Below are 27678 nucleotides of genomic sequence, written 5' to 3' on the forward strand. Positions count from 1 at the left end.
GACTTAAAGAGGACAACAGAAAGTGGGTCGTCAGACTCGGTTTTCCGGGGAAATCCGCCATCGGGCCACGTAGCGACGAGAGGTAAGAAAACCGTACGCCGATAACGGGCGAGGAAACGCCCGTCAGCCCAGGTCTTTGTTATGCTGAAACACGCCGGAGTAGAAAACACACACGCTCCCCGTCCGGAACACCCGGAAGTCGACCGGAGGGGAAGGCGTTAAATTGTGTCCAAAATCTCCCCCCCCCCGCGCGCCCCTCCCCCCGTGCCCAGTGACGTCACAACACCCGGCACATCTGCGCCATCTGCACGTACAGATGTGCCGATGCGCTCCCGCCCGGATTCGGATGAGGCGAAAAGCGGAAGTGCCGGAAAGGAAGGAAGGAATCCCTCCGCGGGACCTACACGAGCGCGCCCGACGGCTGTCGCACAAAAGCACCGGAAACGCCCCTTTCAGAGCTGCGTTGGTCTTATGTAAGACGAAGTGTCCTTACCGAAGCGTGTATGAGGGACTGGAAGAAGAGACCTCCGCTCCCATCTATTTTTAATCCAGATTTGATCTCATCCAGATCACTCCCGTCTGAACCAAGGGCGGCTCTCTCGGGGGCGGGTGCGGGGGGCAATAAATACCATCCCTGGTGTCACCCCAACGTCAAAAGTACAAAATAAACAGATGTTCATACTGTAACGTGCATGGATAAGTAGACACGCTGGCCACTAGGTGGCGGGTCTGACCCTTCAGTCTAGCGGTTAGCGATGCCTCCTGCGGGCGATACGGGTTCGCTTCCCGGCCGCGGCAGTTCCTGTGGTTGCGTTGTCCCCCGAATTCGCTCCAATACTGCTCCGGATGACAGTTATCACTTCATGATGCCTTTCTAAATCTCCATGCCTGCGGTGACACACTTTCATTTTAAGCCAACAACAGACCTAATTAACTGACGCCACGTGTACACGGTGTTTGCCGGGCGAGCGGCGCCGTTCACATACCCGTGTGTACTTGACTGGAGATCTGCAAGGTAGGGTAGCGACCACGGCCGTGTAGACTCGCTAGCTCGTTGGCTAACAGCTTGGCTAACAGACCCTTTGGTCGGCTGGTAAGCGCCTGGGTGCATAAAATGGCATCGTTCGGCGCCTGGCGGGCTATTCCGCAGCCTACTGTAACCGGTTATTTTCTTGCCCGGTGCGGGCTTCGATACGGGGTGTACTGCACCACAAGGCGACGTCACTAACCGCTCGGCTAAAGGGTCAAACCCGTTAGCTAGGGGCTAACGTGTCTTATTAGTAGTTTACAGTCGTCACCCTCTCCCGGAAGCGCGCCCTCGCGCTTTGTTATTCCCGCGCTCCGAAGAGACTTCGGGGATCTGCACACTTCCGGATCCCACCGCTGCCACCAATGTAACCGGTTATTTTCTTGCCCGGTGCGGGATTCGATACGGAGTGTACTGCACCACAAGGCGACATCGCTAACCGCTCGGCTAAAGGGTCCTTATTAGTAGTTTACACTACCAACACGGAGGTCGGTGGTTCGAATCCCGATTTTACCTGGCCGTGTCTGTGGGTGGGAAGCCGGATGTGAAGAGTGGGGTAATTGGCCAAGTTCAATTGGGGAGAAAAGAACAAAGAAAAAAAAAAGATAGCGTCGTTCGACTTCCGACCTGTGAATACTTGCACAAGAACTTCCGGCCTGGTTTGTTGAGAGAAGACATGGCTTTGTTTTACCCTCGCCGTTTGCAGGACCTCCCTAAAATCACAGTCAGCGATGTACAGTGAGTGCTTCCTCGGTAGCTCAGACGAGCAAAAAAAGAAAAGGGGTTTAAGATGTATATTTTGAGCTACATCGACAACTACGAGGGTGAGTAATGGCATCATTAGAACTATGCTAGCGCCAGAAGCACATGAAATGCTCATAGGTAGCAAACCTTAGGACACAAGCCATAATACATGACATGGTAGTTTCACATTGTATCTTCTGTACAGTTGTTAAAGTATAGCCCAGTACTTATTGCAATCTACTGCGTGTGGGTGTGGGTGAGAGAGGCATGGTGGGGGGTGGAGAGACTGACCAGGTGAGTTAATTTGGTAGGGGTGATTAAATGAAATGATACAAATCAGACATACCTGGTATAAAACCGAATGTCTTCATCGGAACCTGCAAATCGCCTCAGGCTGAATGTGGACTGTAGCTGGACGGTCTCTAGTAGTTTCTGGAGCTCTTCTATTTGTTTCCTCATTGACTCGTTTTGGGCCAGGGCATCATCCAAAGCGGCAGGATTAGGAGCCACGCAATAGTCATGCCCTTGCAGGCAGCTGCTGACATCCATCTCATTATCAGAGGAGTCCAGAGCTGGCAGAGGGGCGACAGCAGGAGCTCCCGGCGCTCCCACACAGCTCGCCTGGGTGCGGGTTTGGAGTACTCATTCCACCCAAAGAGTGTGGAGACAGCTCCTTTCTTGAGCCTCCTTAACACACCTGTAGCTGGCACAGCGAAATCACCCGGTTCAAAATGCCGACTACACACTTTTGTACTGTAGTGAATTCGGGGGGCAGTCCGGGAACTGCCACAGCTGGGACGCGAACCCGTGTCTCCCGCTCCGCAAGCGATAACGTTAATCAGTCGACTAAAGGGTCCGCTCCGTTAGACAAGGGCCAATGTATCTACTTATCCATGCACGTTACACTACCCCACTCCTTCGGGTAGCGCGTCCCCGCGCTTAAGCATATCAGCTCCTTCACGCCTCAGGGCGCCTACGCTTTCGATGGCCTTACGGTCTCACCATCCCTCTTCTGACACCAATGTAGCGAATTCGGGGGGCAGTCCGGGAACCGCCACAGCCGGGACGCGAACTCGTGTCTCCCACTCCGCAAGCGACAACGTTAACCAGCCCCTTTAGTCGAGTGGTCAGCGATATCTCCCTCGGTGCGGGCGATACGGGTTCGCGCCGCTGCAGTTCCTGTGGTTGCCCCCCGAATTCGCAACAGTACTCTTGGTGATGGTGAATGCATCCCTCGGAATCTTTGCTTATTATAGCGCGCCGAATCCGCACACTGTGGCACACAACAGTGCTCAGTGGAGCCTGATTCACGGCGTTGATACTAGAACGCCCCTGTTTGATTCATTGATTTTTCAGACGAAATTAACATTTCGAACGGATAAATTAGCAGCTTACTAACGATTCAGTAGAACGTAAGCATCCGGTTGTGCCGGAAGTTCTTATGCAAACAGACACACCCGGAAGTTCCGCAGCGCGACATTAATGCACCGAGCCTTAATTACATATTTAATACACACGTACATACAATACGATCTACTGGTTTATGTATGATTCTTCTGTATGGAGCTCAGATGTTATTTAACTGTTATTTATAAAATGTCTGTTTATTTCATGGCTATATGGATATTATTATTATTATTATTATCATCATCATTATTATTATGGCTGGTAGATATATGACAAGAGACATTTTCACAAAGGCTTTACAGTCAACTGGTCAGTCATTCAAATAAACACGATAGTGGTTGTATCTCAATCACCAGAAGACCCTCACATGTAGACCAACCATTAATGATAACAACAACAACAACAATAACTATAATAATAATAATAATAATGAACAAGAACTAAACTAAAGTTGGAGTGTTGATGTGAACGGTTGTGTTTCCGGTGTAAAAACAGGACATGCATGTGGGCTTTATTCTGGTCTTCATTAGGAGCCGTTGCTTCTTCTGGTCACACATGCTGAGTTTCTAATGGTAACGTTTGGTTGTGTAGCAGCCTTGTGTGTGTATGTTGGGGGTGGGGGGAGGCAGTTTTTGGACAGGAGTGTGATATTAATACTTTACAGCAGCTCGACTCGCAGTTCGATTCTGAGAGACGTGACAGGAGCTCTAAAAAAACACCGTGGAAAAATCTGTCTCCATTTATTCATTTATATTTATATTTCGTTTATTTTTACTCTGGCTGCTGTAGGTGAAATGTGCCATGCGAGTGCACACAGTGTGCATCTAAACTTCTGGAGTGATTCTGAATTGCTGGTTCATCTAGAATAGAGTCAGTATCATCTTTCTCGTTTAACAAGTTGCTACTAGTCTTATTCCGGCTGCTTGAGTATTAGTCATTTTGTCTATACATCTGCTGCTGGTTCCTAGTGGGATCTTATTCTAGCTGTAGCTGTCTTATTCTATTTACTTACTTGTCTTATTTACTTATTCAAGCTGTAGCTGTTTTTCACCTAGTGTGTCCATAAATATTTCTTGTTGCCTAGCTGTTTTGACTTAGTTATCCTGTTAGCTTATAAATATATTCCTTGGTAACTTGCTCTTTGCGGTTATAATAGTATTGTGTGAGGTTTGATAGAGTTTTACATAAGTGACCAGTTTCTGGGTAATAGGCCCATTTTCAATGTACCTCTTTGGCTAATTGGGTGTTAAGTGGCCAGGGTGTGGCCAGAAAATCACAGGGATTTATAAGTCTGGCCTCATTCAGTTTCAGTCTAGTGTGCATTTTGACTTCTGGAGTGATTCTGAATTGCTGGTTCATCTAGTATAGAGTAAGTATCATCTTTCTTGCTTAACAAGTTGCTATCAGTCTTATTCCAGCTGCTTGAGTATTGCTTCCTTTTCTCTATACATCTGCTGCTGGTTCCTAGTGGCCTGCAGTCACGGCAGACAATTAGCAATCAGTGTTCTTTAAATCACTGCTGCTACTTGGAAGCATCAGCTTCCAACCGTCAGGCAAACAAGCCTAGGTTGAACGAAGGCTATAGTGAACAAAGGCAAGTGCGACTTTTTCAAGCCAACACTTAGTCAAGCACGGACTGCTCTTTTTAGATCCGGCCAGTCATCTGTATTTTGTGTACCTAGTATAGATTATGTGTTTCCTTCGCATTCCTGTCCTTTACTCTTCCTGGGGCTGGCATAGACGTTGGGTCATTCCAAGGTGCTGTGACCCTACCAATCTCATCTATCCCACTCTCTCCACTCATGTTGAGCAAGTGGTGACGGGAGGGCTCTGGAATTGCCAGTCTGTGGCGCTGAAAGCTGAGTTTATCTCAGGCTACGCATCCTTGCTCTCCCTCAACTTTCTTGCTGTAACAGAGACCTGGATCATGCCAGAAAACACTACCACACCCGCAGCTCTGTCTAATATGTACTCTTTTTCTCACACTCCCAGAGCTGGGAGGCGGGGTGGTGGTACTGGCCTGCTAATCTCCCTGAAATGGAAATACTCTCTTGTTTCCATTCCACAATTTTCTCCGCCCTCTTTTGAATTTCATGCTGTTACTGTCTCTTATCCAGTCAAACTCACCATCGTGGTTGTGTACCGCCCACCAGGCCCCCTTGGTGAGTTTCTGGAGGAGCTTGACACACTTGTCTCGCACTTCCCTGTTGATGACTCTGCACTTATCCTTCTCAGTGACTTCAACATCCACACTAACAAGCTAGATCCTCTTCTCTCTTTCCTCTCCTCCTTTGACCTTCACCTCTCACCCTCTCCTCCTACCCACAAGGCCGGCAACCAGCTGGACCTTATCTTTACAAGACACTGTCCTATTTCCAATCTCTCTGTTACTCCCCTCCAGCTCTCTGACCACTATTTCATGTCCTACTCTCTCTCCCTCTCTTCACCCCCCTCAGCCCCTTCCCCTACCCACATGGTTTCCACCCGTAGACACCTCCGCTCTCTCTCCACCAGTGATCTTTCTTCCTCTGTTACCTCTATCCTCCCTACACCTGACTCTTTCTCTCTCCTACCCCCTGACACTGCTACTGATCTTCTTCTCTTTACCTTCTCCTCTTCTCTGGACAATCTCTGTCCCCTCACCTCCAGGCCTGCACGCCCAACTCCACCTGCCCCTTGGCTGACCGACTCAGTACGTACTGACAGACGGAGACTGAGAGTGGCAGAGCACAAATGGAGAAAAGGCAAACTCCCAGCGGACCTTCTCAACTTCCAATCTCTTCTTTCCACTTTCTCCTCCTCCCTGTCTGCTGCTAAAGCTGCCTTCTATCGCTTTAAAATCCTATCCTCTGCCTCTAATCCTAAGAAACTCTTTGAAACCTTCTCTACACTTCTTCAACCCCCACCTCCTCCTCCTACTTCCTCCATTCTCCCTGATGACTTCGCTAACTTCTTTGACAAGAAGGTAAACAACATAAGATCCTCCTTTTCTCACCACCCGGTTAGTGCTGCCTGCACTATTCCACCCTCTGCACCGTCCCTCACCTCTCCACGTCCCACCTTATCCCACCTCGCTCCCCTCTCCCCCGACGAGACTCTAAACCTCATCACATCCAGTCGCCCCACCACATGCTCCCTTGACCCGGTCCCCTCCCCTCTTCTTCAGTCTATAGCACCTGAACTCCTTCCCTATCTAACCCACTTCATCAACACCTCCCTCCAGGCAGGTTGCTTTCCATCTGCCTTCAAGACTACTAGAGTCACCCCCCTTCTCAAGAAACCATCACTTAACCACTTTGACATCAAAAACTACAGACCAGTTTCCCTTCTACCCTTTCTATCCAAAACTTTCGAACGTGCTGTCTTTAACCAACTTTCTTTGTACCTCCACCAGAACAACCTCCTGGACCTCAACCAGTCTGGGTTCAGCGTGGGTCACTCGACAGAGACGGCCCTCCTTGAAGTGACAGAATCGCTGCACTCTGCGAGAACAAACTCTCTCTCCTCTGTCCTGATACTCCTGGACCTGTCAGCTGTGTTCGACACAGTGAACCACCAGATCCTTCTCTCTACCCTCGAGGGACTGGGTGTCACAGGCTCTGCACTCTCAATGTTTGCAACCTACCTGACGGGTCGGGTCGCTCCTACCAGGTGACATGGAGGGGATCTGTGTTGGACCCTCGCAGACTGACTACAGGTGTTCCACAGGGTTCGGTTCTGGGTCCTCTCCTTTTCTCCCTGTACACGACATCCCTGGGTTCTGTTATTCGCTCACATGACTTCTCTTACCATTGTTATGCCGATGACACCCAGCTGATCTTGTCCTTTCCTCCCTCTGACACACAAGTAGAGACACGCATTGCTGCGTGCTTGACTGACATCTCGGAGTGGATGGCGACACACCACCTGAAGCTCAATCTGGACAAGACACAGCTGATGTTCCTCCCAGGGAAAGGTTGCCCGCACCGACACCTGGCCATCACCATTGACAATACTGTGGTGACGCCAACTCGGACTGCGAGGAATCTGGGTGTGATCCTGGACAACCAACTGTGGGTTGTTGAAAACGTTGCATCGGTTGCTCGCTCCTGCAGATTTCTCCTCTATAACATCAGGAGGAGTCGCCCATTCCTCACCAACGAGATGGCACAGGTGCTCATCCAGGCTCTGGTCATCTCCTGGCTGGACTATGGCGACTCCCTCCTTGCTGGCGTCCCGGCGTCGGCCATCAGAACTCTGGAGCTTGTTCAGAAAGCTGCAGCTCGTCTGGTGTTACACCGCCCAAAGTTCTCCCTCACAACTCCCCTTCTCGTGTCCCTACACCGGCTCCCAGTAGCTGCTCGCATCCAGTTTAAGGCTGTACTAGTTCTAGCCTACAGGGCAGTGAAAGGAACAGCTCCTTCCTATCTCCCCACCCGACCACTTCGCTCTGCTGCCTCGGGACGTCTGGTTGCCCCGTTGCTCAGAGGCCCCCTGCTGCTGATCGACCCGGTCACGGCTCTTTTCTGTCCTGGCCCCACAGTGGTGGAATGAACTCCCCACCGATGTCAGGACAGCGGAGTCGCTGCCCATCTTTCGGCGCAGGTTGAAAACTACTACCCTGTTACTTGTTCTTAGCACTTATTGTATTCACTCATTTAAAAAAAAAAATATCTTTCTTGCACTTTTACTTTAGCACTGGTTTTGCTCTTAGATGCTTGTTTAGATGCACTTATGATCTGATGACTAGTAGTTCTCCTGATTTCTTACGTAAAATGCACTTGTTGTAAGTCGCTTTGGATAAAAGCGTCGGCTAAATGACTGTAATGTAATGTAGCACACACACACACACACACACACACACACACACACACACACACACACACACACACACCCTCTCTCTCAAAATTCAAATTCAAATTGCTTTACTGGCATGACCATAACAATCTCTCTCTCACACACACAAATACACACTCTCTCTCTCTCTCTCTCTCTCTCTCTCTCTCTCTTTCTCTCTCTCTCTCTTTCACTCTCTCTCAATTCAATTCAGTTCAGTTCAATTCGTTTCAATTCAAAGGGCTTTATTGGTATGAAAGTTTTAAAACAATGTTGCCAAAGTGCACAGTACACAATAACACTAATAATGAACATCAACACAACACTGTAACGATCAATAAAGAAACAATAAAACAACAATAACAATACAGAAACAGAAGGAGATCAGAAGGTGGAGCATGGGTTGTGAGGAGACTACAGCTGTCATGTGTTGTGCTGCTTGTCTCTCAGGCTGGGACATGACCTGACATATCTTGCTGCATCTATGTGCTGACACTGTTTCCCCAAGTACATGTTGCATTTTAGTCTGGTCAGAGTGTGTGTCAACATCTGGGAATTTACATGTAATTGTTGTAAAGAGTTTTGTTCTTAAGTCTTCATATGTGCTGCATTGTAGCAGGAAGTGTTGCTCTGTCTCTCCTGCCCCCATGCTGCTCTGCTCTGCCCCCGTCCTGCCCCATCCTGCTCCCATCCTGCCCCACTCTGCCCCCATCCTTCCCCGCCCTGCCCCAGTCCTGCTCCCATCCTGCCCAGTCCTGCTCCCATCCTGCCCGTGCTTTAGGAGTGCTGGTTTTTGGAAACCCCCAGTGTGCAGAAGGCTGAGCTTATCAATACGGCTAGACTCAGCACAAACATCTGCTAATCCACCAACACATACATTATCATATCACACACACACACACACACACACACACACACACACAGACTCACAGTACTGGGTCACAGTGGGAGAACATTGGAGCATGTGGACTCCACAGGAACGTAATCTAGGTCACTTGATTACTGTAAATCTCCCAAAGGGAACGACTAAAACCACGTCACTACAGGGTAAAAACAACCACATCTGCTGCGCTTTCTCTTTTTACATTCAAACAGGAAGCTGTCATGCTCTATAACCATGGCAACCACACCTATTTAACACATACTGACAACGTCCCCTTGAACAAGGCACTGAGGTCAAAATGGGTAAAATGGAGCTACTGTATGGGCTGTGGTTGTACTGGTCAGCTCCCAGTAACCAAAACTTCCACAGAGCCAAAGGCTTCAAATAAAGTTTAGCGGCGTCAGTAAATATCAGCCGTCAGGGTGTTGTGTGACAGGAGACACAGCCAACCACAACTGCAACACCATGCTGATGGTGTTGATGATGGATGACCAACAGCAAAGGGTCCCAAAGCCAGTCTGCGCCAAACTGTCATGGTTCTGCCGTTCCTTTGGATTCAACCCAGATAGCACCCGGATGTGGGCCACTTCAGGCAATGATGTGGCACTGGTGGTCTTCCTCTGGCCCTGACAAAATAGATGTGAGCCTGAAGTGGCCCATATGTATAATGGCAAATACAGCCCAAATATGCCACATCAAACATGGGCCTTTTTTGGCAAAGATGCGGTGCTCTGGGCAACATGTGATCTGGATGTGACCCTGAAGTGGCCGTGTGGTAAATGGTGAATATGGCCCAAATATCACAAAACAAATATGGGCCACCTTTGGCCAATATGTGGCACATGCAGCATTGCTATGGCTTGGTTCTGGCCCAGATCTGGCAAACAGGAGCGGACCGCCCAAGTGCCATCATTCCATGCAGTATGTGGGCCGGATGAAAGTGTCGGGTGTGGGACGGGTCCGGGCCACAGCAATTATACTATCTGGGTACCCAAACCCCCGCTCCCCCTCCTGTCCAGTCGCTATTCAGGGAGGGCTGCGGACTTCCACATGTCTCCTCCGATACATGTGGAGTCGCCAGCCGCTTCTTTTCACCTGACAGTGAGCAGTTTCACCAGGGGGACGTAACATGTGGGAGGATCATGCTATTCCCCCCAGTTCCCCCTCCCCTTGAACGGGCATCCCCTCCCAAAAAAATTAATATGTGGTTAGAAAGAGATCTGGCGATGTCTTCTCTCAAAAGCTGCAGCATTTCAAGACTAACAGTTGTTGCTGTCTCCTTACCTGTTGAGAATGCAGCTGCAAAAAAGATTGATAACCTTTTGTTTAAGTTTCTGTGGACGAACAAGACTCGTTTTGAAAAACTCTGTTATTATGAATACTACTGATTCTGGAGGATTCATATTTTTGGATTTTACAACATTAAACAGTACATGTAAGATTAATTGGATAATGAAAAACACCGCTTCCTTATGGAATTTCATCCCCAACCATATTTCTTTCTAAAAATAGGTGGCTTGAAATTTGTTTTACAGTGCAACTATGATGTTCTCAGAATACACATCAAATTATCAAACTTTCATAAGCAATCTCTGTTGGCTTAGTCTCTCCTATATAAACACAACTTCTCTCCTCATAAGTACTTTATATGGAACAACAGGGATATAGTTTACAAAAAAGGCTCATTATCCTTTGAGAACTGGATTAACAACGATATAAAGGTTGGTAGGTCAACTGCTCAACTCAGAACGTCACTTGCTGAATTACTCTGAAATTTTGTCGAAATTTCAAATACCAGTACCTACTTCCAAAGGGGTATGCCATTGTTTTTGATGCCATTCCTTCTGGTGCTCTGATACTGCCAAGAGGCTCAAACTGAAGTGTTTCTGTTGTTCCCTCTATAGAGCTGGATGAATCTGTAATTAGGAAACTGTGTTTTTCAAATCATCATAAAAGTAGAAATAGGTGTAGCATTAGAGCTTCATTCCAAACATATCTACTCATATATTTTCGTAATGTGTGTGTGTGTGGTGTTAGTGTGTGTGTGTGTTAGTTAGTGTAGATAGCGGGACCGAAAACTAAAGCACTTATGATCCTAATTCTTTTTGGAGGTGGTAGGTATTGTCTCAGAGAGTAAGGGAAAAATCCCAGACAATTAAAATTATGCATAATTATGCATAAATATGCAACATATGCATTTTTCTAAAAATGGCTAAAAACCACTTTTCTCGGCATTTCAGATGATTCTGAGCATCTTGGATTTTTTCACTTATAAAAAAAAAATTTCTGGGACTTAGAAATGTTTTGGCATTATGCAAAATATATGCATTTTTGCAAAAATGCACTTATGATCCTAATTTTTCTTTGGAGGTGGTAGGTATTGTTCCAGAGAGGACCAAAAAAATAGCAGAAAATTAAAGTAATTATAATAATTATGCATAATTATGCAAAATATGCATTTTCTAAAAAAAAAAGGCTAAAAACCACTTTTCTCGGCATTTCAGATGACTGAGCATGTGGGGGGGAGGGAGTTGGAGTGGGGGGGGGTAAACCACTTTTCTCGGCATTTCAGATGATTCCGAGCATGTGGGGGGAGGGAGTTGGAGTGGGGGGGGGTTAGGGGCAGGGGGGAGGCGGTTAGCTGGCAGGATGAAGAGGAGGAAGATTTAGACGGGTGGATAACCAAACCGCTACATTGTAGCGGGGTTCTAGTAGTATCAATACTGTTGCGTTTGTAGACACTACATTTCATCGCCAATGGGTGGCGCTGTGGAACTATGGATAGCGGGAAAAGACTGCTGTAAGGGGACAGAAGAAGAAGCAGCGCGAAGACGGAGAGCTGGGTGGAAGCTCCGTGCTGCTAAATGAAGCTAAATCACAGTTCCTTCGTCTCCTGTGATTCACTCACCAGCATCGTAACAAGTAGCTTATGTAACATCCTTTTGGGACAAAGAGTTTGGACTTTACCTCTTAAATACCTGTTGACCAATAAAGTGAGAGAAATCACGTTTAAACCGATTCATATATTCTACCCTGCCAAATTATACATCTTCAAAGGCTTGAGATGATATTGATATTGATATTGGTTGCTCATTTTGTGTTGCTGTGCCTGCAGCTGCTCTGCGTCTGTTTCGGAACTGTGCACATACTAAAAAGTCTTGGTCCTTTATTCAAATGCACGTTATTTCCCTTTACCTTTGAAAATGCACTTCTTGGCTTCTTTGATTTTAAGAAGGAGAAAGCTGACCAATTTTATATTGTCAATCTTACATTTTTACTTGCCAGACTTCATATCCATAAATGTAAATGTAGAACTCCTAAACCCTCTCTCGCCGCATTCACAACCCAACATTTTATAATATAACCTGGGTTTTGTTGTATCTGTTTGTGTATGTATCGCCGTGTATCCGTTGTCTTTTGTAATGTTTGTAATTGAAAAACAAAAAAAACGTTTTTCATTCCGGACAAGTTTAACTGACGGACGCAACGGACGTGTCGTCAGGGTTACGTTGCGTCATTTCCGGTACTTTCCAAACTAGCGTGTATAGCGTGTGGCGGTTTTCCGTGCTGTAGGTTGCTTGTTTGTTTTTGTCGCTGCTGTAGAGTGTGGACTGCGGTGTTGTAAGCAAACAATTCTGTGTATTTTTGTGTTGTTAAATTGTAATTTCGCAGTTTAAAGAAAAGTATAGCGTGTGTGCTACCGTCTGAACCAAGGGAACGGAGTTCCAACAGCCGGTGGTACGCCCAGCATGGACGGAGACGAAACGGTGAGTTGTGACGCGCCGGTCCTGCTGTTGCGCTTCACCAGCCGCGTGTGTGTGTGTGTGTGTGTGTGTGTGTGTGTGTGTGTGTGTGTGTGTGTGTGTGTGTGTGTGTGTTTTTCCTTCTGTCGTCCATCCCCATTACCCGTACAGTCTCTCCAGCTTCCTCTGCCGTCTTCTGAGCCCTTACCTCTCATGTTAGCTATTTATGTCACGTGTGTCGCACAAACGAAGCAATCAGACTGACACGAGCGAAATTCAGATTGGGTTGGGTAGGCCAGACTGGGGGGGGGGGGCGGGGGGGTCCAAAGAGGCGTCTTAATACTCCACCATCAACCGAAACCAATTCAAAATAATAATGACAAATTGATGAACGTCAACAAACTTCTGTTGCCAACAAAGTTTGGTACGATGCACAACCTGGAATCAGAGAGTGTCTTGTCATCAGGTCGTTCCAGGAGGTGCACAGATATGTGTGTGTGTGTGTGTGTGTGCAGGCCTCCCCCTTTCCTGTCATCAATTAATCAAACCTGGAATAAAACAACCTGAGAGACAGTACTTCTATAAATATTTACTACCATGTATGTATTGTGGTACTGTGTTAGTACTGTTAGAGGTACTGTTGTCTGTGTACCATGTGAATCAGTATGTACTGTGGTGCTATGTTAGTACTGTTAGAGGTACTGTTGTCTGTGTACCATGTGTATCAGTATGTACTGTGGTACTATGTTAGTACTGTTAGAGGTACTGTTGTCTGTGTACCATGTGTATCAGTATGTACTGTGGTGCTATGTTAGTACTGTTAGAGGTACTGTTGTCTGTGTACCATGTGTATCAGTATGTACTGTGTTAGTACTGTTAGAGGTACTGTCTGTGTACCATGTGTCCAGTGCATGCAGGATTGCCCAATTAGTTTTCCCCAAGGGCCAAAACGCCTGCCCCCCCCATTGCATCAGTAAAAGTTGTTTTGTGTGCACATGTTACTGCTATTACTGTTGTTGTTATCGTTGAGGCCTGGGACTCACAAAGTCTGTGTTGTGGGTCACACAAGGAAAAAACAGCACTCTTGAAACAAAATAAATCCAAAACCATCCATTTGATTATAAGTAAATGGTTGGTTTTGGAGCCCTGTGATGGCCTGGCGGCCTGTCCAGGGTGTCTCCCTGCCTGCCACCCAATGACTGCTGGGATAGGCTCCAGCATCCCTGCAACCCCGACTGAGATAAGCGGCTTAGAAATTGGATGGATGGATGGAGGATGAACGTCAACAGACAATCATACAATGTTCAAAGCCTTCAAATATGCCTACTACTACTACTTTCGGCTGCTCCCATTAGGGGTCGCCATAGTAGATCATCTGTTTCCATCTCTTCCTGTCCTCTGCGTCTTCCTCTGTCACACCAGCCACCTGCATGTCCTCCCTCACCACATCCATAAACCTCCTCTTTGGCCTTCCTCTTCTCCTCTTCCCTGGCAGCTCCATATTCAGCCTCCTTCTCCCAATATATCCAAAGGAATTGAATCACGTGCAACTGGACTTGGTATATATCCGTGAAGACGTTTCGCCTCTCATCCAAAAGGCTTCATCAGTTCGTGCCTTTCTGACTAGACCAAGCTAGTCTGACTGGCTGCTGATGAAACTCAGATATTTAGCCTCTTTGGAGTCGTTATCAGAGCTATTGATGTCAATGGCTCTTTTGTGTTCCGATGTTTAGCAATGACAGTCGTTGGAGGTGTTAGCTTCGACTTCGTTAGTGCTCCATTTAGTGGTCATGAGCCGTTAGTGACCGACTGTTGTTCTTGGAGGCTAGGCTTTTGAGTCTCCTGGGTAGAGATGAAAGGACAGCATTGTAAGTGGGAGGTAGGTGGTGTCGCAGACCTCCTCCTCTGTCGAGGGATGGTTTTTCCAGTTTCTGGGGTCTCCGAGAAACTCAGGGGAATTTTTAACAAACACCGCATCCCAGTATACTTCAAACCCAGCAACACACTCCGACAAAAACTGGCTCATCCCAAAGACCATGTACCACACACCCAAAAAAGCAATCTGGTGTATGCTGTACAATGCAATGAGGATTGCACTGACCTGTACATAGGAGAAACCAAACGACCACTACACAAACGGATGGCCCAACACAGAAGGCCAAACTCCTCAGGACAAGACTCAGCAGTCTATCTACACCTGAAGGAGAAGACACGCTCCTTCGAGGACAGCAACGTACACATTTTGGACAGAGAAGATAGATGGCCTGAAAGAGGGGTGAAGGAAGCCATCTATGCAAAACTGGAAAAACCATCCCTCAACAGAGGAGGAGGTCTGCGACACCCCCTATCTCCCACTTACAATGCTGTCCTTTCATCTCTACCCAGGAGACTCAAGAAGCTTAGCCTCCAAGAACAACAACCAAGTCCAGTTGCACTTGATTCAGTTCCTTTGGATAACTATGACCTGGATGAATGAGAACATTCACATACCCAGCATCTCTCCTCCACACATGTCCAAACCATCTCAATTTTGTCTCTCTTGCTTTTGTCTCCAAACCGTCCAACCTGAGCTGTCCCTCTAATATACTCGTTCCTAATCCTGTCCTTCTTCGTCACTCCCGATGAAAATCTTATCATCTTCAACTCTGCCACCTCCAGCTCCACCTCCTGTCTTTTCATCAGTGCTGCTGTCTAATTGTCTGTCAGTGCCTCATTAAATACACTGCGCAGCATAATGTCTGTCACTGATCATGTTTGTTGGTATTGTTGTTCTCTCAGGAAGGCTTCACGGAGCCCTGCGCTCAGTGCTCGGCTGTGAGCTGGGCGGTCTCAGAGGAGGGCAGGTTTTACTGCACGTCCTGTCACAACATCATTGAGGTAAACGGCTGATGGGGGCCATTAAGGTTTCTGGGGCATGTGAAGGAGCGTGATGACATGTTGACCTCAGCACGTCTAAGTGGAACGTTAATGAGAGAGATGTAAAGGACGCGGCAAGCAGCTCGATGACATCATAACGTCTGTTTTCCCCAAACCCAACAGAGAACGAAGCAGACAAGCAGCACGGAGTTCGCAGCTTCCACCAGGATCTCCTCCATCGCCAGGAGCAAAACAAAGAAAACAGGTGAGGCTCCAACAGAGACAGGCAGGTGGAGCATGTTAAACGCAGAACACAGCTAATAGAAACTTACCACGTCATATGGCGTCCGGGTGGCGTGGCGGTCTATTCCGTTGCCTACCAACACGGGGATCGCCGGTTCGAATCCCCATGTTACCTCCGGCTTAGTCGGGCGTCTCTACAGACACAATTGGCCGTGTCTGCAGGTGGGAAGCTGGATGTGGGTATGCGTCCTGGTCGCTGCACTAGCACCTCCTCTGGTCGGTCGGGGTGCCTGTTCAGGGGGGGAGGGGGAACTGGGGGGAATAGCGTGATCCTCCCACCCGCTACGTCCCCCCCGGTGAAACTCCTCACTGTCAGGTAAAAAGAAGCAGCTGGTGACTCCACATGTATTGGAGGAGGCATGTGGTAGTCTGCAGCCCTCCCTGGATCAGCAGCGGGGGTGGAGCAGCAACCAGGACGGCTTGGAAGAGTGGGGTAATTGGATGGGTACAATTGGGTAGAAAAAGTGGGAAATAAAAAAAAAAGTCATAAAAGCTCCTGTTTTGAGTTTTAGAAGTACAAATACATGTAACTTCAATGGTTTTCCTGTGTGTGTGTGTGTGTGTTCCAGGCTCCAGGTGTCAGTGGATGATCTGTGAGGGCTTTCAGGTCATTCTCAGACACCAGGCTGATGCTCTGCTCAACCTGGGAGTTTGTTCACAGTTTAAGGTCCGACTCTCATTCTGTTTGGTTTGGACTTCTGTTTAAAGAGGCTATGTGTAATACTGCTGAATAGTACTAACATAGTACCACCGTACATACTGATACACATGGTACACAGACAACAGTACCTCTAACAGTACTAACATAGTACCACCGTACATACTGATACACATGGTACACAGACAACAGTACCTCTAACAGTACTAACATAGTACCACCGTACATACTGATACACATGGTACACAGACAACAGTACCTCTAACAGGACTAACATAGTACCACAGTACATACTGATACACATGGTATTTGGTAGTATTGTGTAACTTGTTTGCTGGTTTCTACTTTAAGGACGTGTTGTGTCAGTTTTGGAGGAAGTACCTGCAGAAGAGTCGGCAGGCGTACACCAACAACCCGATCCGCTCCACAAATTTTAAACTGGTGAGCAACAAATCCACGCCGCTGTGTGAGAACGCCGCTGTGTGAGAACGCCGCTGTGTGAGAACGCCGCTGTGTGAGAACGCCGCTGTGTGAGAACGCTGCTGTGTGAGAACGCCGCTGTGTGAGAACGCCGCTGTGTGAGAACGCCGCTGTGTGAGAACGCCGGCCATTTTACTCTCACAAACACAAAGCCAGTTAAACACGTCCCAGTCCAGATGTAATGACAGCTGGTGGACTACACCGTGATGCGTTAGCCCCAGTCCAGATGTAATGACATCTGATGGACTACACCGTGATGCGTTAGCCTCAGTCCAGATGTAATTACATCTGATGGACTACACCGTGATGCGTTAGCCTCAGTCCAGATGTAATGACAGCTGGTGGACTACACCGTGATGCGTTAGCCTCAGTCCAGATGTAATGACATCTGATGGACTACACCGTGATGCGTTAGCCTCAGTCCAGATGTAATGACAGCTGGTGGACTACACCGTGATGCGTTAGCCTCAGTCCAGATGTAATGACAGCTGGTGGACTACACCGTGATGCGTTAGCCTCAGTCCAGATGTAATGACAGCTGGTGGACTACACCGTGATGCGTTAGCCCCAGTCCAGATGTAATGACAGCTGGTGGACTACACCGTGATGCGTTAGCCCCAGTCCAGATGTAATGACAGCTGGTGGACTACACCGTGATGCGTTAGCCTCAGTCCAGATGTAATGACAGCTGGTGGACTACACCGTGATGCGTTAGCCTCAGTCCAGATGTAATGACCGCTGGTGGACTACACCGTGATGCGTTAGCCTCAGTCCAGATGTAATGTCCAGATGTAATGACAGCTGGTGGACTACACCGTGATGCGTTAGCCCCGGTCCAGATGCAATGACAGCTGGTGGACTACACCGTGATGCGTTAGCCCCGGTCCAGATGTAATGACAGCTGGTGGACTACACCGTGATGCGTTAGCCTCAGTCCAGATGTAATGACAGCTGGTGGACTACACCGTGATGCGTTAGCCTCAGTCCAGATGTAATGACAGCTGGTGGACTACACCGTGATGCGTTAGCCCCAGTCCAGATGTAATGACAGCTGGTGGACTACACCGTGATGCGTTAGCCTCAGTCCAGATGTAATGACAGCTGGTGGACTACACCGTGATGCGGTAGCCCCAGTCCAGATGTAATGACAGCTGGTGGACTACACCGTGATGCGTTAGCCTCAGTCCAGATGTAATGACAGCTGGTGGACTACACCGTGATGCGTTAGCCTCAGTCCAGATGTAATGACAGCTGGTGGACTACACCGTGATGCGTTAGCCTCAGTCCAGATGTAATGACAGCTGGTGGACTACACCGTGATGCGTTAGCCTCAGTCCAGATGTAATGACCGCTGGTGGACTACACCGTGATGCGTTAGCCTCAGTCCAGATGTAATGTCCAGATGTAATGACAGCTGGTGGACTACACCGTGATGCGTTAGCCCCGGTCCAGATGCAATGACAGCTGGTGGACTACACCGTGATGCGTTAGCCCCGGTCCAGATGTAATGACAGCTGGTGGACTACACCGTGATGCGTTAGCCTCAGTCCAGATGTAATGACAGCTGGTGGACTACACCGTGATGCGTTAGCCTCAGTCCAGATGTAATGACAGCTGGTGGACTACACCGTGATGCGTTAGCCCCAGTCCAGATGTAATGACAGCTGGTGGACTACACCGTGATGCGTTAGCCCCAGTCCAGATGTAATGACAGCTGGTGGACTACACCGTGATGCGGTAGCCCCAGTCCAGATGTAATGACAGCTGGTGGACTACACCGTGATGCGTTAGCCCCAGTCCAGATGTAATGACAGCTGGTGGACTACACCGTGATGCGTTAGCCCCAGTCCAGATGTAATGACCGCTGGTGGACTACACCGTGATGCGTTAGCTCAACATGACATAAATGCACAGTTTTACGGAGGAAAAAGTCAACATGGAATGTGAGCAGTTGTCATACATGAGGTGATGAAACGTGGCCTGTGCAGGTATCAGGTGAGTTAACAGGTCATGGACATCAGAGACCAGGTTTTACCAGTCAGGTTTGGTCTCTGGCTCTCTGACTGGTTTCTAACTACAACACAAGTAAATCCAAAATGGAAACACAATAAAACTTACCAAGTCAGGTGTCCGGGTGGCATGGTGGTCTATTCCGTTGCCTACCAACACGAGGATCGCCGGTTCGAATCCCCGTGTTACCTGCGGCTTGGTCAGGCGTCCCTACAGACACGATTGGCTGTGTCTGCGGGTGGGACGCCGGATGTGGGTATGTGTCCTGGTTGCCGCACTAGCGCCTCCTCTGGTCGGCCGGGGCACCTGTTCAGGAGAGAGGGGGAGCTGGGGGGAATATCATGATCCTCCCACGCACTACTTTAATTAATTAACTGACTAATGGTTAATCATTAACATCACTAGTAACCATAGCAACATGCTGAATCAGTAGCAAGACTAGTAAACATTCACCGTTAGCTTAGCGGCTAACTTTTGCTTCATAACTTAATTCTGAGTCCAAAACAAAAGATGGACCAATAATATGTTTACTTTGATATTTGGTCGGTGACCACAGTGTCAACAGTAAGACCCGCGTGATGCCGGCACGAAGACCCACCTGAGATGAAGTGGATGTATTATCCCTTGCATTTTTTTGGGGGGGGGTGATGTCCCCCTCTTTTTCTCCCCAGTTGCATGCGGCCAATTACCCACTCTTCCAATCACCTCGCTCCTCCGAGCCGTCCCGGTCTCTGCCCCACCCCCTCTGCTGATCCGGGGAGGGCTGCAGACTACCACGTGCCTCCTCCCATACATGTGGAGTCACCAGCCGCTTCTTTTCACCTGACAGTGAGGAGTTTCACCAGGGGGACGTAGCATGTGGGAGGATCACGCTATTCCCCCCCAGTTCCCCCTCCCCCCATGAACAGGCACCTCGACTGACCAGAGGAGGCGCTACTGCAGCGACCAGGATGCATACCCACATCCGGCTTCCCACCCGCGCACATGGCCAATTGTGTCTGTAGGGACGCCCGACCCAGCTGGCGGCAACACGGGATTCAAACCAGCGATCCCCGTGTTGGTCGGCAACGGAATAGACCGCCATGCTACCCGCCCCCCCCCCCCTTACATATTTTACATTTATTCCAGATAGCAAAAAGCAAAAGCCAGCAGCTCATGTTTGGACGGCAGACATGCCGTGCTGATAAGAAAACCTGAACACGAATACACACCGGAGAGTGTCCACCCCATGTGTGTGTGTGTGTGTTTATGGTTTAAAAGATGACTGACTCGCTCTCCTTCTGTGTCTGTCTAATGTTTCCTTTCCCAGGCTCCTTCGTGTGTTCAGGACTTGGACTCTGAGTCCAGCGCTCCAGAATCTTCCGTCATGTCTGACAGTGGGACGGGCGACGAGCTGCCCAGCTCGCAGCACTCTCGTTCAGGTAGCCTTAAACAGGAAGGGCTGTTGGTTTGAAACCCCAAACTGCCCCGGAAAGTCTTCTGTAACGGATGAGTAAGTGAGGCTGTAAAACTACCAGAGAGGCTGAAATGTCCTCAAGCAGGGCACCTATGCACCCACACACACACACACACGTTTGCATGTGTGTGTGTGCATGTGTGTGTGTGTATCTGGTCAATTCTTCCCAGTAGATACTGCGGTGCAGTAGTAATGGTATTGGTACAACTGTGAGAGGGTTAGTGGATCTTTAACACTAGAACAACAATTTTCAAAGTTTAATAACTTTGCGGGGAAAAAAAAGATACAGACCTGCTGCTCCCTGAATGTCCCTAAAATTACATACACTACCGTTCAAAAGTTTGGGATCACCCAAACAATTTTGTGTTTTCCATGAAAAGTCACACTTATTCACCACCATATGTTGTGAAATGAATAGAAAATAGAGTCAAGACATTGACAAGGTTAGAAATAATGATTTGTATTTGAAATAAGATTTTTTTTTACATCAAACTTTGCTTTCGTCAAAGAATCCTCCATTTGCAGCAATTACAGCATTGCAGACCTTTGGCATTCTAGCTGTTAATTTGTTGAGGTAATCTGGAGAAATTGCACCCCACGCTTCCAGAAGCAGCTCCCACAAGTTGGATTGGTTGGATGGGCACTTCTTTGAGCAGATTGAGTTTCTGGAGCATCACATTTGTGGGGTCAATTAAACGCTCAAAATGGCCAGAAAAAGAGAACTTTATCTGAAACTCGACAGTCTATTCTTGTTCTTAGAAATGAAGGCTATTCCATGCGAGAAATTGCTAAGAAATTGAAGATTTCCTACACCGGTGTGTACTACTCCCTTCAGAGGACAGCACAAACAGGCTCTAACCAGAGTAGAAAAAGAAGTGGGAGGCCGCGTTGCACAACTGAGCAAGAAGATAAGTACATTAGAGTCTCTAGTTTGAGAAACAGACGCCTCACAGGTCCCCAACTGGCATCTTCATTAAATAGTACCTGTTAGAGCCTGTTTGTGCTGCAGAGAAATAGTCTAAACCTGATTTTTGATTACTGCCAACGTGTCTGGTTACAGACGCCGTTACAGACGCACCATGACTACCACCGACGCATTGCAGTATTTACAGGCGTTGGACAGCGGCCATTTTAAATTGTTTGAAAAATAGTATTAAAGTTGTTAAAATGTTAATTTTGGTGTCAGTTAGTTTCCTAACACTAACATATGTAATGCATTCATATCTCAACTGGGTGTTTATCTCGACAGAATATGGAGTTTAATAACCGGTGGCCATTTGAGGGCCCATGGTCGTTTTGGGTAGGAGTGAACTCCCGGTCGCTCCGGTGCTGCTGGGCGGGCTTGTTCTTGACCAGTCTGGGTCTCGTGTGTTCACAGGGTTTGCCAGTGACGACTGCTCTGTGTATTCCGGTTCGGAGGACGTGGCCACCTATCTGAGCGCCCATCAGAAGTCGGCCCAGGGCCCGATGAGCATGCCCAGGACGCTGGCCCTCTGTTGGCTGGCCCTGCTGTGGACCCGTGAGGCGCTGACCCTGGCCGACCTGCTCAGGTAACAAACAGCCTCCGTCCTCAGGCGGAGAGGTGGATTCCCTCGCCCTCGAGCGGCGGATATTCAACAGGCGAATTTTTCAGGTTGAACACAGCTGAAAACCGTTAAAGGCAGCTAGCTGCTTCCTCTGTGACCAAAAACATGTGAGCGATGCTTGGACACCCGCACATACAAACACACGCTGACTTCTGCGAATACTGTGTGCTCGAATCAGTAACTACATCCATACACACTGACTGTAATTATAGTTTTTTGTTTTTTTTGGGGGGGGGGTTTATCTTATTTATTTTTCCCCCCTTTTTGTTCTCAATTGTACCTGGCCAATTACCCCACTCTTCCAAGCTGTCCCGGTCGCTGTTCCGTCCCCTCTGCTCCACCCCCTCTGCTGATCCGGGGAGGGCTGCAGACTACCACATGCCTCCACCCATACATGTGGAGTCACCGGCCGCTTCTATTCCCCTGACAGTGAGGAGTTTTACCCGAACAGGTGCCCCGACCGACCAGAGGAGGCGCTAGTGCAGCGACCAGGACACATACCCACATCCAGCTTCCCAACCGCAGACACGGCCAATTGTGACTGTAGCGATGCCCGACCAAGCCGGAGGTAACACGGGGATTCGAACCAGCGATCCTCGTGTTGGTAGGCAACGGAATAGACCACTATGCTACCCAGAGACATGCAAATTTAGAGTCTGCGGTTGGATATAGGCTCAATAAAGCCTGGACCTCACCGTCGGTCCATTCGTTCCATTTTTAAAGGCCAACCTTTTCTACGGGTTTTTAAAAATGGCGTTTGCCGGTGCTGCACTGACTCGTGTTCGACTGCAGGCACAACTGACCGTGTCTGCGGGTGGGAAGCCGGATGTGGGTATGTGTCCTGGTCGCTGCATTAGCGCCTCCTCTGGTCGGTTGGGGCACCTGTTCAGGGGGGAGGGGGTACTGGGGGGAATAGTGTGATCCTCCCACCCGCTACGTCCCCCTGGTGAAACTCCTCACTGTCAGGTGAAAAGAAGCGGCTGGTGACTCCACATGTATGGGAGGAGGCATGTGGTAGTCTGCAGCCGTCCCCGGATCGGCAGAGGGGGTGGAGCAGAGACCGGGACGGCTCGGAAGAGTGGGCCAAGTACAGCTGGGGAGAAAAAAGGGGGTTGGCGAATATATATAATATATATATATATATATATATATATATATATATATACACTACCGTTCAAAAGTTTGGGATCACCCAAACAATTTTGTGTTTTCCATGAAAAGTCACACTTATTCACCACCATATGTTGTGAAATGAATAGAAAATAGAGTCAAGACATTGACAAGGTTAGAAATAATGATTTGTATTTGAAATAAGATTTTTTTTACATCAAACTTTGCTTTCGTCAAAGAATCCTCCATTTGCAGCAATTACAGCATTGCAGACCTTTGGCATTCTAGCTGTTAATTTGTTGAGGTAATCTGGAGAAATTGCACCCCACGCTTCCAGAAGCAGCTCCCACAAGTTGGATTGGTTGGATGGGCACTTCTTTGAGCAGATTGAGTTTCTGGAGCATCACATTTGTGGGGTCAATTAAACGCTCAAAATGGCCAGAAAAAGAGAACTTTCATCTGAAACTCGACAGTCTATTCTTGTTCTTAGAAATGAAGGCTATTCCATGCGAGAAATTGCTAAGAAATTGAAGATTTCCTACACCGGTGTGTACTACTCCCTTCAGAGGACAGCACAAACAGGCTCTAACAGGTACTATTTAATGAAGATGCCAGTTGGGGACCTGTGAGCCGTCTGTTTCTCAAACTAGAGACTCTAATGTACTTATCTTCTTGCTCAGTTGTGCAACGCGGCCTCCCACTTCTTTTTCTACTCTGGTTACAGCCTGTTTGTGCTGTCCTCTGAAGGGAGTAGTACACACCGGTGTAGGAAATCTTCAATTTCTTAGCAATTTCTCGCATGGAATAGCCTTCATTTCTAAGAACAAGAATAGACTGTCGAGTTTCAGATGAAAGTTCTCTTTTTCTGGCCATTTTCAGCGTTTAATTGACCCCACAAATGTGATGCTCCAGAAACTCAATCTGCTCAAAGAAGTGCCCATCCAACCAATCCAACTTGTGGGAGCTGCTTCTGGAAGCGTGGGGTGCAATTTCTCCACATTACCTCAACAAATTAACAGCTAGAATGCCAAAGGTCTGCAATGCTGTAATTGCTGCAAATGGAGGATTCTTTGACGAAAGCAAAGTTTGATGTAAAAAAAATCTTATTTCAAATACAAATCATTATTTCTAACCTTGTCAATGTCTTGACTCTATTTTCTATTCATTTCACAACATATGGTGGTGAATAAGTGTGACTTTTCATGGAAAACACAAAATTGTTTGGGTGATCCCAAACTTTTGAACGGTAGTGTATATATATATGTAACATTGAATTATTAAAATATCAACAAATACTAAAATAGATCTTACTAATTAAACATTATTTCTACACATTAGATTAATTTTGGTGAGGCTATTGATAGTCATGATTTCGGCACGTCACACAACTCGCACACTATGTGGAACAAACCAGTGGATTGACTGTTCAGTGGAAGGTGTGTGATATGAAACTTAACTATCAAAAAAAAATCATACCAGTTCTACGATTCCATGTACGAGTAAATCACAAAGACAAATCACTAGATGACGAAAAGCAACCCGGCATCTCGTCGTTTACCGCTGCTTTCTGCCGCCGCTACGAGTCTCCACACAGCTCCTAGTTAATAAACTAGTGTTGTTTGTGTGTGTCTGTTCTGGATTCATGAAATGAAAAACCTTGGCTAATAGTGTTTAATAAAATGGTAAGACTTACCCATGGTGACTGTGAATGTTCTCATTCAGCCAGGTCATGGTTCTCCAAAGGAATTGAATCAAGTGCAGCTGGACTTGGTATACATCTGTGAAGACATTTCGCCTCTCATCCAAGAGGCTTCCTCAGTTCGTGCCTTTCTGACTAGACCAAGCTAGTTACGGCACGAGGCACGAACTGAGGAAGCCTCTTGGATGAGAGGCGAAACGTCTTCACGGATGTATACCAAGTCCAGTTGCACTTGATTCAACTCCTTTGGATACCCATGGTGAGTGTAGATCATTTGCATGTACATGTGTATAAATGACAGTACCGAGTATTCGAGTACTCGGTGTATTTGTCCGGACACGTGGCCCGTTCTGACCCCCCCGAGTTCCTCTGCAGGTTGGTGAAGGAAGGTCACGTCCCCTATGTCAACGCCCACGAGTGTTTCCCCAAAGAGATAAGACCACAGGGTAGAGACTCCATCGTCTTCAGGGTGGAGGTCAGTATCCTGGCCCTTAACCTTTGACCTTTGACCTTTTGGAGAGATTTGGTATTTATGTCTGTCGTCAAGACTAACAACACCATCGCAGCACACTCCGCAGGAGGCATACAGAATGTCCTGGGTCTAGCATTAAACATCAAGAAGGCCCAGGTCCCGTGTCAACCTCCACCCAAAAAGCCATCTACCCAGCCCACCATAAAGTGGACAGCAACATTATTGAAAACGTTGATCACTTCCCCTAACTCGGCCGCTTTCGCTCCTAAAAGGTGACATCAACTCTGAGGTCAACCATCGCCTGAGTTGTGCCAGTGGCGTTTACTCCAGACTGAGGTAAAGAGTCTCTGAAGATCGAGACCTAAAGGCCCAAATAAAACTCCTGGTCTACAGAGCTGTTGTTCTCCCCACCCTGCTGTATGGAGCAGAGTCATGGACCACCTACAGCAGGCACCTGAGAGCCCTGGAACAAAACCACCAAAGATCCTTATGAAAGATCCTGAGGATCAGATGGAAGGACAGACGCACCGAGTTGTGGAAGAAGCCAACATGAAAGGGGCATCCGGGTGGCGTAGTGGTCTATTCCATTGCCTACCAACACGGGGATCCTTGGTTCGAATCCCCGAGTTGCCTCTGGCTTGGTCAGGTGTCCCTATAGACACAATTGGCCATGTCTGCAGGTGGGAAGAAGCCGGATGTGGGTATGTGTCCTGGTCACTGCACTAGCGCCTCCTGTTGAAATTATGTGTCATCATGGACAATGTCTCCCACCCACTCCATGACGTGCTGGTCGGGCACAAGAGTACTTTTAGTAATAGACTCACTCTGCCGAAAAGCACCACAGAGCGCCACGGGAGGTCATTCCTGCCTGTGGCCATCAAACTGTACAGCTCCTCCCTCAGAGGGTCACACACTCGGAGTTAATGGTCACTGGACTGCCCTTCCACTTGTGTTAGTTACCCTGTCGGGTTTTGTTTGTAATGCTTGTCGTGTGCTGCGGTAGTGCAGTATAGAAAGGGTGTTATGTGCACCATGCTCGTCGATGTATTTTGTTCTTATTTCCATTTCTTATTTTATCTTTTATTTCTATTTGTTTCTGTTTTCTTGTTATCTTGTATCTTGGTAGTTTTTGGTTTTTTCTTACTAGAGCTTGAGTGTCTGTAACAGAACCCAATTTGGGAACTGGGGGGGGAATAGCATGATCCTCCCACGTGCTACATCCCCCTGGTGAAACTCCTCACTGTCAGGTGAAAAGAAGTGGCTGGTGACTCCACATGTATCGGAGGAGACATGTGGTAGTCTGCAGCCCTCCCCGGATCGGCAGATCAGGTGAAAAGAAGTGGCTGGTGACTCCACATGAATCGGAGGAGACATGTGGTAGTCTTCAGTCCTCCCTGGATCGGCAGATCGGCAGAGGGGGCGGAGCAGCGACTGGGACGGCTTGGAAGAGTGGGGTAATTGGCCGGATACATTTGGGAGAAAAAAAAAAGAAGAAGCCAACATGACTAGCATCACCACCACAATAATGCAGCACCATACTCCGATGGACAGGCCGTTGTCATCAGCATGTCCAACACACGTCTCCCCGAACAGATCCTGGACTCCCAGCTGAAGGAAGGTCAGCGAGCTCCCAGCAGGCAAAAGAAACGTTTCAAGGACAATATCAAGACCAGTCTGACGAACTTCAACATCACATCGAGCACCTGGGAACACACTGCACAGGATAGACGCTCCTGGAAGAAATCTGTGCAGGGAGGAGCTGCATGTCATGACATGGAGCTCCACTGTGCTGCTGCAGAGAAAAAGCGACAGCACCACAAGGAGAGAGAGAGAGAAAGGCTGAACTACCACCAACCACCACCACTTTCCCCTCTCCACACTGCACCAAAGTGTGAGGATCACGGATCGGCCTCTACAGCCACCTGAAGACCCACAAGTAGACAACCCAGCGGAGAGGACTGTCATACTCGCTTTGAGTGACCACTGCCGATTATGATGATGATGAGAGAGCGAGACTAACAGATAAGTGGTTTATTAAAGATGTTGGAGGTCTGTTGGAGGTTTGTCCTCACTGACAAAAAGTTGACTCGAGTGAAACAGAAACTTGTTCCTGTGTGTCTGCAGAATAATTTACATTTCCATCCATCCATCCATTAACCAGACCGCTTATCCTGCTCTCAGCCTCACAGGGATGCTGGAGCCTATCCCAGCAGTCTGCATTTAAACTCTTCTGCTACTTCTCAAAGCACCAACCCTCTCTGACACCTACAGCCAGAGAAAAGTATTGAGATTGTCACAATAAATGTGTATTTCTGTTTCATATTCATGGAAATTGTATTTCAGATGACAAGAGCAGAATGTCCACTTTCATTTCAGTGTTGTTGTTTTTTTTTTAAATTTTGTTAAACCATGTAACAAGGATGTCCGCT

The 27678-nt window shown here is 47.9% G+C and overlaps 1 protein-coding gene across 2 annotated transcripts in view; it reads left to right on the forward strand.

The window, feature by feature from the left end:
* The first annotated feature begins 17 nt into the window (after window positions 1–17).
* Window positions 18–27678, forward strand: part of taf1b (TATA box binding protein (Tbp)-associated factor, RNA polymerase I, B) — a 42462-nt gene continuing 14801 nt past the window's right edge. Inside the window, exons 1-8 of one of the 2 annotated variants that reach the window (XM_056294598.1) lie at window positions 18–82; window positions 15398–15496; window positions 15659–15740; window positions 16348–16445; window positions 16788–16877; window positions 20236–20347; window positions 21761–21932; window positions 25153–25252. In XM_056294598.1, coding sequence (XP_056150573.1) covers window positions 16365–16445; window positions 16788–16877; window positions 20236–20347; window positions 21761–21932; window positions 25153–25252 — 555 coding nt within the window. In that variant the 5' untranslated portion in view covers window positions 18–82; window positions 15398–15496; window positions 15659–15740; window positions 16348–16364. Of the gene's footprint in view, window positions 83–12412; window positions 12644–15397; window positions 15497–15658; window positions 15741–16347; window positions 16446–16787; window positions 16878–20235; window positions 20348–21760; window positions 21933–25152; window positions 25253–27678 lie in introns of those variants that run through there. The other variant, XM_056294597.1, reaches the window with a different exon arrangement.

Source organism: Lampris incognitus, chromosome 15 (genome assembly GCF_029633865.1).
Source record: "Lampris incognitus isolate fLamInc1 chromosome 15, fLamInc1.hap2, whole genome shotgun sequence".
Taxonomy (NCBI): Eukaryota; Metazoa; Chordata; class Actinopteri; order Lampriformes; family Lampridae; genus Lampris; species Lampris incognitus.